At 31.3% G+C, this 20,735-nt stretch overlaps 2 protein-coding genes across 2 annotated transcripts; one reads left to right on the plus strand and one right to left on the minus strand.

The window, feature by feature from the left end:
* Positions 1-20: 20 nt before the first annotated feature.
* Positions 21-17,083, plus strand: Cubn (Cubilin). Its single transcript, XM_089170840.1, has 52 exons — positions 21-91; positions 163-292; positions 366-539; positions 621-665; positions 748-888; positions 966-1,069; positions 1,131-1,278; positions 1,346-1,588; positions 1,804-2,116; positions 2,235-2,557; positions 2,638-2,994; positions 3,063-3,216; positions 3,300-3,490; positions 3,582-4,092; positions 4,183-4,408; positions 4,500-4,817; positions 4,917-5,077; positions 5,168-5,500; positions 5,575-6,071; positions 6,203-6,595; positions 6,676-6,943; positions 7,021-7,290; positions 7,363-7,874; positions 7,950-8,151; positions 8,220-8,591; positions 8,708-8,904; positions 8,980-9,137; positions 9,212-9,400; positions 9,477-9,658; positions 9,746-9,964; positions 10,048-10,200; positions 10,276-10,351; positions 10,428-10,533; positions 10,614-10,773; positions 10,876-11,079; positions 11,150-11,223; positions 11,454-11,698; positions 11,767-11,970; positions 12,037-12,172; positions 12,282-12,615; positions 12,675-12,872; positions 12,976-13,132; positions 13,209-13,386; positions 13,469-13,705; positions 13,987-14,149; positions 14,221-14,435; positions 14,582-14,662; positions 15,299-15,363; positions 15,459-15,702; positions 15,787-15,949; positions 16,053-16,297; positions 16,382-17,083. Exons 1-52 carry the CDS (start codon positions 21-23, stop codon positions 16,556-16,558), a joined length of 11,217 nt encoding a protein of 3,738 aa, XP_089026966.1. The 3' UTR covers positions 16,559-17,083.
* Positions 16,330-20,014, minus strand: LOC107074420 (uncharacterized). The gene is given in 4 exon segments (XM_015335841.2): positions 16,330-17,542; positions 17,545-18,053; positions 18,188-18,331; positions 18,866-20,014. Coding segments are annotated over 4 exon segments (978 nt in total). The 5' UTR covers positions 18,871-20,014; the 3' UTR covers positions 16,330-17,222.
* Between the last annotated feature and the right edge of the window lie 721 nt (positions 20,015-20,735).

Here is a 20,735-nt window from a genome sequence, read left to right on the forward strand (position 1 = left end):
CAATATTCGAACGAATCGAAATGGGTTCGAACAAAATTTTGTTCAGCTTATTGCTGTATTTGGGATTGACATTTGCGTGGATGGATGAAAGGTAAATTTGTTCTTTACAAATTTGTAATTAATGTAAGAAATTATTTGAACATATAATTTTGTATTTTTTAGGCCAGTTCTTGAAGCACAAGATGGTAATTTGATTATATCCAGCGCAAAGGATAGAAATATTACTCTTAAAGTATTAGGAAGCGGTTATATCAACGTTAATGAAATTAATTTACTTCACGTCGCTTTGGCTGTAAGCTTATACATTTTCTCGTAAAAGCACAGGCAGATATGAGATTTCAGATTAAAGATTTCCTTTTCTTCAGGCTCAAAATGCGACACGTCTGTTTGAAAGATTGAGAGCTGGGTATCTCGTTCAAGTGGAGGATAATCTTGTAAGGCTAATCAATCTCGTTGAAGGTCCTACAGGTTTGCAAAGAAGGATTGCTATGCTTGAAGGTACTGGAGGGAACAGCTCGCGTTTACCGAGCAAACAATGGGTAATTCGATCAACTATTATTTGCAAACTTAATTATATAATTATTTGTTAGACAATTATTTTACATAGAAATTGTTTACAGGATGACAATTTTACGAGAAACGGTTTACGTCGTACTAATGAAAGAGTAAGTATGAAATTTCATTAATAAGCAAGAGAGTAAAAAAAATATAAAAAACAATTCTTTGATAATTTGTTAAAAAACAAAGTTACGAAGATTAGAAGAGACGGTGCAAAATATCGAGAGAAAGCTAAAAGAAAACGCTTGTCAAAGTAATCCTTGCGGAAATGGTGGTACCTGTCAAGATCTTTACGAGGGATACCAATGCCACTGTCTTTCTAGTTGGGAGGTAAAACCTAGTTGGAGGTTTTTTAAAATAGTTGGAATCTAATTATTATTACATTGTAATTATGAATTTTTGTTTAGGGACCAAATTGTATGACGGATGTAAATGAGTGTGCTAGATTTCTTGGCACAGATTTAGGATGTCAAAATGGCGCAACTTGTATTAATTTGCCTGGATCTTATCGGTATGTAATATTCATTTCCTCTCTTTTAATTACTAATTTTTACAAATTTCTCATCTTTTAGATGTGACTGTCAAACTGGATGGTATGGACTACATTGCACAAAAAGGACCGCCATTTGTAGTAGGCAAAATTCTGAAGAACTTTGCGGACACGGTGTATGTGTCCCCAAACCTGGAAGCGTCATTGGTTACACCTGTCTTTGCGATCAAGTATGTTAAAAAGTAATAAGAAATTCTCTTGATATTTCTATTTTGATAAAACTGTATTTGTCTTGAGGGATGGGAAACCGATGGTACGAATCCAGCTTGCACAAAGGACGTAGACGAATGTGCGGCGAAACATCCACCATGTTCCGTAAATCCACTTGTCATGTGTTTCAACGCACCTGGTACATTTTTCTGCGGTGCCTGTCCTCGAGGTTATACCGGAAATGGTTATTACTGTACTGACATCGACGAATGTTTGGAGGATAATGGGGGATGTAGTACAGCACCTCGAGTACAATGTATTAATACTATGGTAAGAATTCAATTATTATTTCAATCGAATGAACTTTCGAATGAACTTTCGAATTAAGGAGTCCGTCGTTAGTTAAACAAAAATTTACAAGTTAATGAATTCTAACAAATCGAGAAGCTAATGAAGCAAAATCTTTTCGTAAGAGAAATCCTTGGAAATCCCTTTTAAACCGAAAGCTTAAATGGAGGAATGTAAAGTCAATTATCGTTACGCAGGGATCAAGGGTCTGCGGTCCGTGTCCTCCAGGATACCACGGAGATGGAGTTTCCTGTATCTATGTTGGTTCTTGTAGGATTAATAACGGTGGTTGTCACCCTTTAGCAACCTGCATCGAAAATCCTGCGCTTACTAGCTCTTACGTGCAATGCCGGTGTCCAGCAGGATATCAAGGCGACGGACTTGGTCCGAACGGATGTCAGCCTGCAACTGATATATCCAATAATTCATGCGCTAATCATCCTTGCGTTCACGGCACGTGTATCTCGACTTACGAAGGATTTCTCTGTAGATGCGATACTGGATACACAGGTATAATAATTGTCCTTTCTATGAATTTAACATTTTTATTTCAAAGTTTTCAACTTTACAATCAAGTATTTTATTTCAATAAATTACAAACGATCTGACTCATTAATGTAACACACAGGAACAACATGCAATACTCCAATCGATCCCTGCTCTCCTAATCCTTGCAAGAACAATGGAGTTTGCATGGTCTCCAATGGTGCAGTGATCTGCGATTGTCCTAACTCTTACACAGGCAGCAGATGTGAAACGCAACGACAAACTTGCGGTGGTGTATCTCGAAATCCTGTCGGTTATTTAGAGTTTCCTGTTGGTGGAACCAATTACCAACATGGACTTAGTTGTGCCTGGGTTTTAGTGACCAATTCTACTCAAGTATTGAATGTCACTTTTACGAGTTTTAACTTGGAAAACTCTGTCGATTGTAAATTTGACTTTCTTCAGGTGAAATAGAAAACACATCGATCCTAGCATTAATAGAAAATAATTTAATTTATAACAACAAAATATGCATTTATTTTTAGATACACGATGGTAGAAATGCTGGCAGTCATATGATAGGCAGATTTTGCGGTAACACTTTACCCAATAATAATGGAAACATCGTTTCATCTCACAACTCATTGTATTTCTGGTTCCACTCGGACAGCAGCATAGCACACGAAGGATTCGTTTTGCATTGGAATACAATAGAACCGATCTGTGGTGGATTTTTAGAAGAGGATTATGGTACAATAACGTCACCTGGTTATCCGGGAAGATATCCTCCTAACAGAAATTGTTATTGGTATATATCGGTAAGAGAGGGAAAAAGAATACAATTACATTTCGGACAGCTGATGCTCGAAGAACACCCTACATGCGAATACGATTTTGTCCAAGTTTGTATCTATTGATTTGAAAATAAAATTCTTCATAAATAGAGTATGCTAATATTGTTATCTTACAGATCACAACGAATTACGATGAACCTTTAGGTCGTTATTGTAATCACAGTCGGCCAGGACCTTTAACTTCACCTGGAAACGAAGTTACACTTCATTTCCATTCCGATAATTCTGGTCAAGATGCTGGTTTCCAAATTCATTATTCAACAGTAGAAGGTATAAACGTTTAAATATATTATAATCATAAAGTCGTATACTTATTTATAAAAGAATGTGAAATTAATGAGAATATAAATCAGGTATACCTGGTTGCGGTGGTGTTTTTACTTCGGATGTTGGTTCAATACATTCACCTGGTTCTTTGTCGTCTTATAGAGCAAACATGAATTGCGATTGGAAAATACAATTACCGCCAGATCAAAAAATTAAAATCACTTGGCAAAAGTTCAGTCTTGAAGAATCTACAAGCTGTCATTTCGATGCAGTCGAGGTAATTCCTAACACAATTATATATCATAACATAGAAAATAAAGAAAAATCATGAATAGAAAGATAAGATTTAAAATACTCGTATGTTTCAGATTTACGATGGTGATAGTACGGATTCGCCATTGATCGGTAGATATTGCGGATCTGACATGCCACCGACTATTAAATCAAATTCTAACAGTGTAGTAATAGTTTTTACGAGTGATTGGTCCTTTGAAAAGGAAGGATTTTCTTTGTCTTACGAGGTCCTATGTGGTGGTGAATTTACCGAATTAACGGGTATCATTACATCTCCCTTATACCCAAATCCTTATCATGCCTCAAGAACTTGCACCTACGAAATTATATTACCACCTAGCAAAGCCATCGTTCTTACCATTCTTGATTTGGATATAGAAGGAATGTCTAACGATTGTTATTTTGATTCTTTACAAATTTTCGACGGTGATAGCGAAAATTCCACTAATCTCGCCACCCTCTGTAGCAACATCGCACCCTCCGAACCATTCTATTCAACTCACAATTTCATGCATCTCATATTTACAAGCGATAATACCATTCAAGGTCGTGGTTTTAAAGCTAATTACACGTCCATAGATCGAAGTAAGTTTCAAATCAATATTCATTAATTTTTTTATTATTACCAATGAAAATGATGTTGAAAATGAAACACACACACATTATTGTATTAAGGATGCGGAGGATTCTACAGAAGTCCTAGCGGAATAATTCAATCACCTGGTGGAGACAGTAGTTATGAAAATAACGAAGAATGTACTTGGATTATTCAAGCACCACCAGGATACTTCGTACAACTCACTTGGTTGTTATTCGATCTCGAATATCAGTCACGTTGTAAAAATGATTATGTTAGCATTTATGAAAATATTTCTAAATCGCAAGACAGTCATATGGGAACGTTAGTCAATTTTTAAACATTTTTTATTTATTTATTAGATTAATATAGATAAAATAATTGATTATCAATAATATTGAAATTATTATTTTAGTTATTGCGGAAGTACTAAACCACCCACGCTCACTTCACGAGACAGAACGATAGTGATATACTTTGAGACCGATTCGAGCATCAGACGCAACGGATTTATGGCTACCTATGTCTTTGTCGATGCTTCCAAATTTTGCGGTGGTTACTACATACAGCAAAGTGGTGTTATCCGATCTCCCAACTATCCAGGATACTATCCGAGTTCAAGGGAATGCGTATGGGTACTCGAAGCACCCAACAGACATAAAGTTACCCTTAAAGTCGATACTTTCGAACTGGAAAGTCATCTAAACTGTTTATTCGATTATTTGGAAATAAGGTAGAATGCGATGAAAAAAGTTTTCCATTTTTTCTTCTATATTTTTCAATAATATCTTATCCTTTGATAAAATTAAATGAAATTATTGATATATTTTAGAAATGGTGGTTACGAAAATTCACCTTTGATCGGACGATACTGCGGTATAGATGGACCAAATCAAATAGTTAGTCAAACGAATAAGTTATATGTCAAATTCGTATCTGATGCTTCAAATACGGAAAAAGGTTTTAGCATTGATTGGGATTACACGGTGGAAGGTAAATTGATAACATAGATATGTCTTTTTCTTCTTTTTGTAAATATTTTTTTTTACTTTCAAATTTTTCAATGAAAATAATATCTGTTAGGATGCGGTGGAGTATTAAAGTCTGCCAGAGGTGATATTATATCACCGAATTATCCTCAACCATACGGACATAATGCTGAATGTATTTGGAGAATCGTAGTTTCCTCAGGCAGTACAATACAACTTGTTATAGTTGATCTCAATTTGGAACATCATGCAAAATGCAGATATGATTACGTGGAGATATCCGAAGGCACAACTCGTACACGAAATGCCGAACGATATTGTTCTACTTATCCGCAGATCATAAATACAACATCTAACATAGTAACCATTCGTTTTCGTAGCGATTTTACCATATCTTCTCGTGGTTTTCACATTCAATATGACACTAGTACGATATTTACTTTTATCATTACATTTACATATATATATATTTCTAATTAAATTTCCATTGTTTTCTCACAGTGTGTCACAACACGTTACGTGGTTTCCGTGGCGTCATAGAATCACCTAACTTCCCGAATGTATATGACCACATGAAAAATTGTAGTTGGATAATCAACGCACCGATTGGTAACAAAATTAATTTGACATTCTCCCATTTCGATTTGGAAGTAGCAAATATAAGAAATAATAGCTGCGATTATGATTATCTCGAGATCAAAGAGGGTTCAAATGATGAACCTAATAGTGAATTAGGCAAATTTTGTGGCTCGGATAATCTACCACCGAAAATTCATTCATCGGAACATCAAGTTTTTGTATATTTCTTTTCCGACCAATATGTCGCCGGAAATGGTTTCCGATTGGAATGGATGGTCGATGGTTGTGGTGGACACCTGACTAGACCTTCGGACACATTTTCATCTCCCGGTTATCCTTTGGGAAACAAGGACAATCTCAGATGCGAATGGTTGATCGAAGTCGATAACACCCATAGCATTGAACTCACGTTACTCGATGTAAGTCAACAACAACAACAAAAAACAGACAATTGTCATTTTTTTCATTCATTTTGTGTTGAATTATATTGTAGTTTAAATAATGTAAATGAATTAATTTATGTTGATTTGAATCTTTCTTTATTTGTCAGGTAAACATCGAAAATCAAATGACTTGTAATTTGAAATCATTAAAAATCTATGGTGGGGAAGATGAAAATGCACCGAAGTTGGTCGAATTATGTTATTCAAATAAACCAGTTATTTACACAAGTTCCGGCAACAAACTTTTCATCACGTTCGAATCTTATTCAGTTTTCGTTCTTCGCGGATTTAAAGCGAGCTACAAAAGTATACCATTGCAATGCGGTGGAGTATTTACAGCTAATTCAGGGATCATTCATACAACCAATTATCCTCTCAATTATCCCCATAATCAAAATTGCGAATGGTTATTGCAAGTTGATAAAAATCACGTTGTAAACGTTACGTTCGAGGACTTCGATATCGAGGATAGCAGAAATTGTACCGACGATTATGTAAAAGTACGATCACGAAAAATGATCTTTACATTTCGATAAACGAAATTCATTTTTATCAAACATCTATCATTTTGTTTTTTTAGATATACGATGGACCAACCAAAGATAGTTATTTGATGGGTACTCACTGTAGAAATCAACTTCCTCCCTCGTACGTATCGACCAGTAACGAAATGTTAATAGTTATGAGAAGTGATAATATAGTATCTGCAAAAGGATTCAAAGCTTCGTACAAAACGGCATGCGGTGCTCGTATAGTAGTTAAGGATCAAGGATTTATCACAGGATCCAGCGACAATATAGAAGATTATGTACTAAATTGTACTTGGATACTCATAGCAGAAAATCCTGGTTAGTTAAAAATTATTCTTTCATTTGTAAGTATTGACAACATATATCAAAATCTATAAGTTTACTTTTATTTTTAGCCGATCACGTGACATTAACATTCACTCACATGCATGTGACCCCAGCACGCCTAATAAGTATCAGTCCCGACTTATTGATAAATCCATCTTGTACGATATACGTGCAGGTAATCGAAGGGGAAGACATGGATGGACCTGTTCTTGGAAAATGGTGCAATAATAAAACACCTCCACCTATCACGAGTACCGGAAGTGCTCTAACTATTCATCTATTCAGCTTAATCAAATTTCATAGCGATTTCTCCGCCACTTATAGCGTATTGAATTCTGGTGAGATAGAAAACAACTTCAAATGTCACAAACTCGTTAACATAAATGACAAATTATTTTTATTTTTAACAGCTTGCGGTGGAAATTATACATCTGAACATGGAACCATCGCATCACCCAATTATCCTAACTCCTATCCCCTGAATTCCGAATGCATATGGATTTTAAATACCTCACCTGGAAATAGAATAAGTATTACTTTTAATCAGTTTGATATTCAACAAAGTAAAAATTGTGACCTGGATTATCTTGAAATTCGGGAGGAAAATGGAATCGGTAAACTATTAGGAGTTTTCTGTGGCCAAGAAATCGATCAGATCACATCCTCGAGTAAACTTTGGATCAAATTCAAAAGCGATGCCGAAAGTGCGGCTCAAGGATTTCTAGCAGATTATAGTTTCTTACCAGGAAACGAACTTTATGGTCCAATGGGTCGAATCACCTCGCCCTTATATCCACTTTTCTATAGAAATGCAGGCACTTTTTGGTGGCGTATTACAGTCGAAGTAGGATATATCATTCAATTGGAATTCAAAGAAGTATACATACAAAATATAGCATCGTTATGTTCCAGTTCATTGAAGGTAATCACCTAGAAATATTTCATGATAATGATGTTTAACGATATGATCATTTTTTCCTCATTATATTTTATTCAGGTCTACGATGGTTACAATGACGAAGCAACCGTGTTGTTGGAACACTGTTCTTACACGACACCTGCATCATTGGTCACTTCGAGTAACATTGCTTACATCGTCATGGAAGCTTATTCCATTTTATCCGGAGATAAATTTGATCTTAATTGGCTTCAAATACCAAAAGATGTCATAGATGAACAGGAATTACAAAAAATTAAATGTAAGAATTAATTCATTTGAACAAACTTATGTTTACATATTATGAAATTTATGAAATTTGATTTACAGTATCAAAGTGTACCGAAGAAGTGGCTTTGATGAGTAACACGAACAATAGTTATTCACTCTGGTCACCTGGTTGGCCAAATGGTTACGAAGACAATCTTGAGTGTACATGGATTTTTACTTCTCCTCCAGGAACTCATTTAGTTATTAGAATAAGTATGATGAACATAGAAGAGAGTACGGATTGCGTTTACGATTACATAGCTGTTTATTCGGGATATGCTTTGACTTCAACTGAGAATAGTGTACTCGAACGAAAATTGTGTCTATCCAATTCTACTTGGACCACCATAAAAACCAAAAATGTTATGACAGTTAAATTTGTTACGGATTCCTATATTAACAAAACGGGTTTCTCTGCTAGAGTTTACAGAGGTGAGTACATTTTGAATTGCATTCAAAATTCATCCTTTTATTAATGTAAGTTTGACCAAAATGAAATACTCCCGTTAATAATTATTCAGTTAATATTTCATATTGTTTATTAATAGAATGTGGTGGAGATTTATCAGGACCAAATGGTGTGATTGAAATCAACAATAGAACTAACATACGTGGAATAAGAAGTTGGCATTTCTCTTGCGAATGGGTCGTCACTGTAAGACCTGGTAGAACCATAGAAGTTATAATTAAATATCTCTCAACAGTAGAAACGAAAAATGACGCATGTGATGTCAATTTTCTTATGGTAAAAAAATGATTAATTAATTAAAATACAAAAAAAAAAAAGAAAATATGTATTTTAATATTGTCAAGTTTACAGTTGAAAAATGGTGGAGATGTTTCATCACCTTTACTCGGAGATGGAAAATATTGCAAAAGTATATCATCTACACCTGTTCTTTTGGAAACTCTTGGAAATAAACTTTACGTTCGTGCTGTTGGTATTAGTACAAATCTAATGTTTAAATTACAATATAGGTAAAAAAAAATTGTTTTATTTTTTTTTTATAAATGATTATTGAAATGTTTTTAAACGATAACAAATTTCCCAGTGAAAAGGGCATGGATTGCGGTGGAGAATTCACATTGTCAAACGAAAACAAAGAATTAGAAATAAATAGCCCAAATTATCCAAACATTCCACATCCCTATACCGAGTGTGTTTGGAAGATTATGGCAACTGACGGCGAAAGAATTTCGATTCATTTCATAGGCAGATTTGATTTGACTACTAGTAAAAAGTAAGATTCCTTTCATTAGATAGTATAACAATGGTAATACAACACAATGATAAACAAACAATTCGTAATTATGTAGTTGTGAAAAGGAATATGTTGAAATAAGAGATGGTGGATTGGATGATTCATTATCAATGGGACGATTTTGTACAGACATGGCACCAAGTACTATGACAACGAAAGGAAACATGATGTATATCAAATTTTATACTGACATACCTGAACCAAAGAATGGTTTTAAAGCTCTTATTACAGCTGGAGGTAAATCTCAAATTTAAAATTATTTTTTTTTTTCTAAAATAATATATTTATGAGAAAACACAAACAAATATGTCAATTATGTGATAGATGCATGTGGTGGTATTCTGAGAGGTACGAAAGGTACTCTTAGCTCACCGAATTATCCTAACTCCTACCCTAAAAGTCAAGTCTGTGGATGGTGGATAATTGGTCCGGCAGAGCACACTTTGAAAATTCAATTCCGTGATTTACATCTTCCAACTCGTCGTAATTGTAAATCAGCTGATTACATAGAAATAACCGAACAAGTTCCTGGCAATGAAACAGGTAGATTAATAATAGCAATTAAAAGAACTTTATTTCAAATTGAAATCAATCATTTTGTTCATAATTAAATTGAATCGTTGAAGCTTCCGAAACTCTTGGAATATTTTGTGGAACTCAATTGCCAAAAAACATCATCGAGACAACCTATAACGAGGCTTTCATCACTTTTTACAGTGATAATCGTGATTATGTCCTTTTCCGAGGCTTTAGTTTAAATTATACAGCCAGCCAAGAGGGTAAGAAATATTTAAAAAAAAAAAACTTTTAATTATATTAATTAATTACTAAACTTTTTTTGTGATTATTTACAGTTTGTGGTGGTGTACTTACCGCTATGAGCGGTATAATCAAATCACCTGGATATCCAAATTTAAGAACACGTTCCAGGTACAATACAATCTGCAAAATAAATAAATACAATACGATTAATATTTCAATATTAATTTTATTATTATTTTTATAGATATTGCGATTGGAAAATTCGATTACCATTAGGTTTTCAAGTTGTAGTGGATATTTTAGATCTCGATTCTGTTGATAAATCGTTTGGACCGAGTTATTCGTTATCGGTAATTAAAATCAATAAGAAAATAAAACAAAAGCAAATCAAAAGAAAAAGTAATAGGAAAAAATTGTAATTTGTTTCTAGTTTTACAATGACTTCCATATGAAATCGAGAATTCAAACCTTAATGAGTAATACAGATGTACCGCAAATTAAAAGTAGCGGTAATACAATGATGATCGGTTATTGGGCACCAGTTGGTTATAGGGGCTTTAAACTTCGATATTCGGCTGTTGCACCTGCGCGTATGTTTTAAATTTCTCAACAGAAGAAAAAAAGAAAGAGAAAATGAGTTCTTTATTTTTTTTTTTATTTTATATTTCGTGTTAACAATTGAATCATTTTAGCTTGCGGTGGAATACTTAACAATTATGAAGGTGAAATCAAAGCTCCACCTGCTCCCTACAATATGACCTCATACTTATGCGAATGGATGATCAAACCACCGGATCTTTTAATCAATTCTGCCAATGATACAGGATTAACACTGACCCTTAAAGCTACTGGCTTTATTGGCCAATGTTACGCTTACAATTCTATTATTTTAAAAGGTAAATACGATGAAATCAATAAATTCTTCAAATTCTAATCTAAAAATATATCTTTTTTGTTTAATTTCAGGCATTGGTAAAATTTGTGGTAACTCAACGAAATTGAAATATCTTAGAAGTCCATTGATTGAAAATACATTGACGGTAATTATTTGTATATTTCTCTTTTAACAACCCTAAAATGATATCAAATTTTGGATCCTATATTTTACATATTATTAATTATACATTTTTTAAAAGACAAATGTGACACATCGTACATACCATCTTTCCAAATCACTTTCTTTTTAAAGACAAATTATTAAATAATAATAATACTGCAATCCATTTGATTAATTTTGAAGTATTTAACGAATTTAATTAATAATTAACAGATATTAAACAGCAGTGCTTCGACTATGAGAAAAATGAACTTTAATCTAAAGTATGAATGGGCACCTTGTGGTGGTATCCTCCGAGGTCCATCACACACAATAACCCAACCAAAGAATTGGAATAATTCACATCCTATAAGTTGTGCCTGGCATGTCAAATATGCGGATAACGGTGAAATGATCAATCTTACCTTCACCAAACTCAATTTGGTTAAAAGATGCGATAACGTTTATATTATAGTCAGGTATGTGTTACTTCACTTTATTCAAAAAAAAAATGTACATGTTGTTATTTGAAAATAAATATTTTTAGAAACGGTGGACCAACCTCACCAGAAGTCGGTACTTATTGTGGTGACATAAAACCATCCGATATACTTAGCACTTCAAACGAATTATGGATTGAATATTACGCTGAAGAACCAGGATCGAGTGAATTTGAAATTAATCTTCAATTAGCAAGTCATGGTTGTGGAGGTGCTTTACGAGGATTCAACAAAGAAATTGCTTCACCTAAGTAAAGTTTTACCTTCTTACATTGATGTATTTATTATAGATAAACAATAATAATTGTTTTTTCTAGATTCCCGAAACAATATCCAAACAATGCGGAATGCACGTGGGAAATAATGACGGAGAATGGTTTTCACATAGGTTTAATTTTTGTTGATCGATTTAATTTAGAAACCAGCACTAATTGCGAGAACGATTATGTACAGGTACATTACAGTGATTTATATCCCATCCAAATGTTCAAATATTTACAACTTGGAAATCAGATTCAATATATGGTTTCAAATGAAGTTGATAAATCAATGAATGTCATAGGTATTAAATTGGGAACTACAACATAATAATATTCATGGAAATTGGACCGAATTGGGTAAAGTTTGTGGAAGAAACATGCCAAAGCCATTCAATTCTACGAGTAATCGAATGAAAGTTATCTTTCGTTCGAACGAAGCCATACAAGGGGATGGTTTTCGTGCACTTTGGAACGAAAATTGTGGAGGTGTTTTCAGAGTAACAGAAGAACGAAAGATCATCATGTCACCAGGATATCCGAAATATTATCGGCGTAACTTGAATTGCAATTATACTCTCATTGCCGACGAGGACAAAGATATCGTAATTCAATTTCTTGATTTTGAAATCGAACAGAGTAAGTATATTACGAGTGATATTAAAACTTACTTATTATAAAATTTCACTAATTTAAAGTGTCAGGTCGAGGAGATTGTCGTTTCGATAATTTGACAATCATCACGGAAGGTACAAGATATTTCGATTCTCCGGAAAGTATTTGGTGTGGTAATAATTCGCCACGTTTGCAAAGATCAATGTCACGAATGGAAATCATTTTCAAAACTGATTCGTTTATTCAAAGAAATGGATTCCAATTCGAGTACTTTACAAGTAGTAAGTTAAATTGTTAATCATAAGAAAAAGAAACTTTGTTTGTTGGACAGTTATACATGATTATTAATAAAATATCATTTATTACGTTGATAATAAAAAATAGATTGTGGTGGAATAATAACCAGTCCAACGGAAATAAGACCTTTGATGAATCAACAGCAATATTTTGATCATATGAATTGCACATGGTTGATTAAAGCTCCAAAGGATAAAAGCATCATAGTTCGATTTGAAAAATTCGTTGTGGAATATAGCCCACAGTAGGGACATTTTTTTTTGTATTCGTATTTGTTCTCACAAAACACACATATGCCAAAAAATTGATTTTTGTTTAAGGTGTTACTTCGATTACGTTGCCGTTTATGAAAACGATACAATCAATTCGGATAAATTAATGGGAAAAATTTGTGGCAATTTAACAAATAATTTACCTGTCTTCAAAACCGATGCAGATAACATGGTAGTAAATTTCATGTCTGATTTTTCGTCGAATCATGAAGGTTTCGTTGCAAAGGTAATAAAATCAATAAAAACGAAGAAGTTTTAATGAACATTAATTAAACATTAAATAAATATTTTTAACAACAAATTTTCAGGTCATTTTCGGTAGCAGTCCTGCAGCTGGCTGTGGTGGTACTCTCAATTTAACAAGTATTACATCAATGAGTTTTAGAACTCAGAGAGGTGCAAAGTACAACTCATTAGAAGATTGTCATTGGACAGTCTTTACTACAGATGAAAAAAATATTAAACTAACGATCACTAGTATGGATGTTAGAACCAATCCAAGAAACTATACTGTTTCTGACCCATGTCCTGACGATTATCTGGAAGTAAGATACAGTTAATTCCTGTATAACATGCCAATGCATTACGCGTTGTTTGAATTCCGCGTTATAGAAACGTTGTTGTACAAAATTGTTCTACTAAAATGTTCTTTGTATATAATACGATTTTTTATTATTTTTTTTTCGTGAATAAAAATATAAGTTAATACACGCTTTGCAAAATCTTTGATAAGTTATAGGAATTTGAACTGAAATCTACTGTAAATCGTTTTTTCGTTGTCATCAATTTTTTTTCAATATTTTTGATAACTTATTAACATTTTAAGATTCACGATGGGGGAGGACAATATTCGGAATTATTAGACAAAATATGTGGAACGGTAGCACCTTCAGTAATAATGTCAAATTCACATAAATTATGGATAAGATTCGTCAGCGATGGTACCAATGAAGGATCCGGAGTAATCGGAACATTGGAAGCTGTAAACTGTAAGAGGTTTCTCGAATTTATCGAATTGACCAAACGAAATAACGTTTTACGAACTGATTCAATTTTCCAGCACCCTGCGGATCGAAGTATCGGACGATTGAAAATACCAAAAATTATTTAACATCTCCTGGATATCCCAATCCTTATGAGCCTGGTATTCACTGTCATTGGACTCTGCAGAATTCTAGAGAAAATAATGGTGTAATGCGAATCAGATTGTTGGAATTTAATATGACAAATTCGGAAAATTGCAAAGACGAGTATCTGGCAATCATGGATTCCGAGGTAACTGAAATAGTTAATAAATATTTATAATATTTATTATTAATATATGATTATGTATTATTATATATTTTCTCTGTCTCTCTCTCTCTCTCTCTCTCTATTTTTTTTCTCTTCCAATAATATAAATTAAATTTTGTTGTTTACAGAATGTAATGTACATCGATCATGGGTTCGGTGAGGAATTCATCTACTCTGGCACGAATAAATATCCGATAGATGTCGAAACGGTATGGTTAATTGATACTTATTCCTCTTTTGTCCGAAAATTTTTAATAATTACAGAAATATTTACGTAACTTTGAGCCAAAAACAATTAACTTCTAAATACAAATTAATAATGAATATTAACACAATCGCGGCTTACATTATTTAACTGAATATAGCATATAATACTTTGAAATATGAAATATATTATTCAATTAAGAAATAATACTATAGAATATTTAATAAGTTTCACAAGAAAACATAATAAACATTTAACGAAATTGAACCCAAAAAATTAACAATTAAAATTTAATATTAAATTGTATAGAACTACGTTATCAATATTTGACTACAGATTTTAATTTGAGGTGTAGAATTTTCCTTGAATTTATCATTGAACTTATAAATAGTTCTGACGTCATCGATATTAATCTAAAGAATTTGACATGACGTGGGACTACGTTACCGGTCTTCACAACAGTGTCAACTACGTATTTTCAAAGATATTCAATATTTTTTCCCCGATATTTCAAAAAAGATTTAATAATCTTGATCATCCAAATCTTGTATCAATTATCAAATAGAAAATTAATGAATAAATTGATGTTGAGAAATTTTGTTGTTCAACTTATAGTTTTCTGTTCTTTTTTTTTTTACAGGGAAGTCGTTATCCCACTTCGTTATACAAATTTTGTGGAGAAGAAAAACCCTTCGACTTTTACAGGTAAATCATTTTTTTTATTATCCTAACTTAGGATAAGACTGGACAAATTGTCAAAATATTTTTGATCAATTTGATCAATGATCTTTGTGTTATAGTTACAGCAGTGCATTTGAAGTCTACTTTAAAACATCCTCACGAGGAAAAGGTTTTAAAATCGAATACAGTACGTCTAATTGTGATCGAAATTATACGGCAAGTGAAACTCAAGGTCGAATCGTTCATCAAGGAATCATAAATTGCTGGATAACTATCACCACCTTGCCAAATCGTACGATCTCCTTATATTTCAATAATTTCAGATTATACGATGATGAAAAGTGTACGCGTAATGCTTTACAGGTGACAACAAAATTATCCTTTAATATTTTTAATTTAATATTATCATAAGAACTGTGTTAGAATTTTATAATACTTTTATTGTAGATTCGCGAAGGAGATTTTAGCGGTAATGTTTTGGCAATTGTTTGCGGTACGATGATTCCAAATCCAATTTTCAGTACCGGCAATAAACTCAGTTTACATTCTTGGGCAGAAGAAAGTAGCACTTATGATGGTTATGACATAACTTATGTTACTACAGACGCAGGTATTTGTAATAATCAAAAATTCATTCGAATAATATTAATATATCAAAATGAAATATTCAAATTGAATTCGTACAAGTAACCTTTGACTATTTTATTGTACAGGACGTGGTTGTGGTGGTACTATATTTAATTATGGCGGATCTTTCACATCACCGATGTACCCAGACATATATAGAAATAATACAGTGTGTACTTGGGACGTTAGCGTTCCTCGAAATTTTAAAATCTTTCTCAAATTCACCTTCTTCGATATTGGAACTAAAAAAACTTGCGAACGTAACAACGTGAAAATTTATGATTTCATTAAAGACGGAGAACGTGCTTTGAGAAATGTTTACTGTGGAGGGGTGAGTTTTTTTTTGTTTTCTCTTTTTAGAGATTATTTTAAAATTCAAATTATTTCGTTTTATTTTGTACTTTTATTTTTACAGGACGATCCAGCGAGATTCGAAGCAGAAGGAAATAGAATACTCGTTGAATATACTTCGACAGTGAATAACATTGGTACTGGTTGGGTAGCAGTTTTCATGGCACAATCCATTTGTAAGTATAAAATATTATTGTTATATGATGCTTCGAAATTTGACATATATCAAGATTACATTTGAAATACATTTCGTGAAAGTTAACTATATTTAAAACTTTATTATAGTTTATTTATTGTTTATTTTAAAACTGAATAACACCTGTGTGTGTGTGTGTTCGTGAAGACAGACAATACTTCATACTTGGTCGATAATGATGATTATGATATTGTCCCTTGAATATATATACTTTACTCAAAGTTAACTATAAGAAAAAAGTCTTACTCATAGATGGCGTTGTATATCATAATTATCGACAAAGTGTTGAAAATAATCTATTATCAGCAGACATAATATTTGAATAAATAATAAAAAGAGAAAATATATATAAAAATATAATAAAATCTTTGTGTAAGTATAAATATTATTTTTGTTTTCTGTTTTATGTTACAGCACATCCAGTTCTTATAAATGACTTGTAAGAAGTTATTCTAAACAACTGTTAAGATTAAAAATTCGACGATGTAAATAACAACTCAAGTAGATGTATATCTTGAACTTGGTAACATTATGTAAATAGATTAAAATAAATAAAATATGTCACATTAAGTATTTATCGTTTTCTTGAGTGTATCAGGCACATTTGAATTCTATATCTAACGACTAATAATGAAACTATAAGAGAAATCTTTCTTTGTATCTCTTTCCATTTCTCTAACTATCAAGAAAAATCTTTACCTTTGAAATTTTAATATTCATCTATTTCTTCTACGACATTTTTTTCCTTCTTATAACAATCGTGTCTATCACACTCGATTTCATTTTCCGCTGAAGATGGTAATTTTTCCTTTTCTACATCATACTCATTCTCATTTTCTTTCTCTGGTGCTTCTCTTTGATGACGATTAGATAATTTCTTCGATTTTTGTTTATCTACCTTATTATCTACGCTACGTTTCTTTTTCTTGTTCATTTTACCTGTTTCTTCTTCTTCTTCTTCATTATCTGACACGTTTGATTTCTCTTCAACATTTTCTTTCTTACAATTTTTACACTTGTTTTTTTTTTACGATCTGATTTCGTTTTATTCTCGATCGTCAAATCGACTTCATCGGCAACATTCTTTGTCTTTTGTTTTTTACGAAATCTATTATTTTCAATGACAACATCAAAATCGGAACTTTCAAATTGTTTATAATCTGACTCAGCGTTCTCCTTATTCATTTCGTTAACATGTTTCAAATCCTTCTTTAATCTTTTATTATGCTTTTTATTATTATTCGGCTGTCCATTTATACCTTTATTCTTGTACTTTTCCTTCTCATGTCGTTCTTTCTGATCAAGAAAACTTCCTGACTCTTCTCCTTGTTTTCCTTGTTTTCCATGTTTATTCTTATGCTTACCATGAACCGTATGATTCAACTTGCGATTCTTTCGATGCTTTTTCGATTCCTTTGATCTAACCGAGTCACCAACTTCAGGATTTGTATCAGTGGAAGAAGATGAAGATGATTTCTTTTTCTTCGATTTATCTTTCCCCTCTAAATGCTTTTCCTCCTTGTCCGAAGAAGTTTCTTTCCTGAAACAATTTATTTCAAAAACAAAATCGTTAAGAATTGTTACATTAAAAAAGAAAAAGAAAAAGAAAAAATAAGAACAAAGATACAAAAATGAAACGTAAGTCTAAAAGTAAAGTTTAAAACATTAACTTACTTTGACTCGGATTTAATTGTTTCCTTTTTTTCTGAATTTTGATCATCAGTTGTAATTTCACTTGTCTCAGATTTTGACTCCTTTCCGAATACTTCTGAAGTCAGTATACTGACTATCAAAAGTGTAGTTACCAAAACCCAAATTCTATAGAAAAATATAAATTATTTAGTTTATACAATGAATACTAATAATAATAAAAAAAAAAAGATCTAAATATATATATATATATATATATATATATATATATATATATATATATATATATATACATATAATATTATTATTATTATTATTAATTGGCATTAGGAACTTTAAAGTTCATTACCGGAACTATATATATAGAAAAATATAAACTATTTAGTTTATACTAATAATAATATAAAAATAGATAAAAAAATATATAATTTTATATACATATTTTTTTATCTATTTTTATATTATTATTATATATATAGTATCTATTTTTAATATATATATATTATTACTTGGCATTAAGAATTCTAAAATTCATTACCGGAAATATATATATATATATATTTGGAATATTATTTTTTTTATATATTTATATATTTTAATATATTTAATTTCATATATATGGAAATATATATTATATATATTATATATATATATAGATATAGATATATATTTAATAAGATATGAAAACACAAAATCACTTACCGCATTTTTCCAAATTTTCAAATATTAATTTCCCTTTTTAAAATCGATGTTAACGAATCTAAATTGATTATGAAGACTGGCTACGTCGTATTCTAGGTGCCCTTTATATCTTACGCTATGTCTGCAGATATCTCGATAAATACATAAACGATGTGGTGTTCGTTCCTCCTTCTCCTCGCTTCCTTCTCACTCACCAACTCTCTTTCCCTCTCTCACTCACTCACTCACTCTCACTCACTCTCTCTCTCTCTCTCTCTCTCTTACTTTTAACCGTTATCGTTCTGACGCTATCCGAGAAACAGATCTACGTATAATGTAATATATTTGTAGGAGAATTCAACACGTTTAATGAAAAGAAGAAGAGGGGAGAAAGTCCTCGAGAAAAGCATGGATAGTGCGAAGTTCAAACAAGAAAATCGATTTCCGATTGACCTTCAAATCAAATGTTCACACTTTGTTCTCTAATACACGTGTTTTTTTTTTTCACATCCTACGCAATTTAATTATTATTTTTTTGTTGTATCTTTTAATTTTCTACAAAAAATAAAATAGTCAATATAGAAATTTATCTGATCGATTGATGATAATAATCAATCGATATTTATCATTTCTGACGTAAATCTGATTCTGACGCAATTCCATGACACTCGAAAAATTCGAGAAAAAAAAAACAATAAAATATTTAATTCTTTTTTCTTTTTCACAAAAAATCTTTTTTTTTTCTGTGTGTGTGTGTGTTGAATCTTATTAAAATTCGTAAATTTCTTATATTTAAAAAGAATTTTCTTTTGAACAATATTCATGTTATCGATTTTATTTTATCTACCAGGTCATTCGCACCTTTCGTTTTCTTATCATTTTATTTATTTTTTTATTTATTTTTTTTTTCTTTTCAAACGACCTCATTTCAAGTTTTCCGTTGAAAATTTATAATGAACGCATTAAAGTATTTTCTTTTGCATTAAAGTTCATTCACAAACTTGTTTGTAATAATTTCTTATCAAGTGGATATTAAATAGCATTTATCTTTGAATTTTTCAACCCTCTTCTTCTCGACAATCTCTCTGCCATTAGATTATTCTCGCAATCGAGAATATGAAAGTACAAGGCCTAAACATTTATTGTTTTACTTTTAGATACTCTTCAAAGACTATATATATATACGTATTATATAATATTATATATAATATTTTATATATTATATCTTATATATTTGATTGCATATTAAATTATATATTATATATATTTAAGTTCTTATGTATACGCAATGCTTAATAAAATTATATATATATATATATATATATATATATTAATATAATTATATATATTAATATAATTATATATATTAATAATAATAAATATAATTAATAAAATTATATATATATATATATATATATATATATATATATATATATATATATAATTTTATATATAAATATATAATTATATTAATATTTATATTTATAATTATATATTTATAATATATAATATTTATAATTATATATTTATATATATATATATATATATACATTTTATTCGTATTAAGTTTTACACATAATTTCTAATTAAATAGGATCAATGCCAATTTTCTTTAGCAATTAATTAGCCCGTTGAAAATGTCTTTTGAAATATTTCGACATTCGATTCGAGGATTTGTTTAATCGCGATGATGATCGTCCTATCGCTAAATGTCGCGAACAGCAAACAATAAGAAGCATCGTTGTAAATGGTAGAAAACGCGACAATTAAGATTTGTCTAATTACACACAATGTGAAAATACTTTTACGAATACGCTTTTTTTTTCTTTTTTTTTTTAGAATATTATAATTCTTAAGTTTGAAATTATACGATCATGGCTGTAATACATGG

This window comes from Polistes dominula, unplaced genomic scaffold (genome assembly GCF_049000335.1).
Source record: "Polistes dominula isolate Pdom_NZ unplaced genomic scaffold, Pdom_raw_medaka contig_79, whole genome shotgun sequence".
Lineage (NCBI taxonomy): Eukaryota > Metazoa > Arthropoda > Insecta > Hymenoptera > Vespidae > Polistes > Polistes dominula.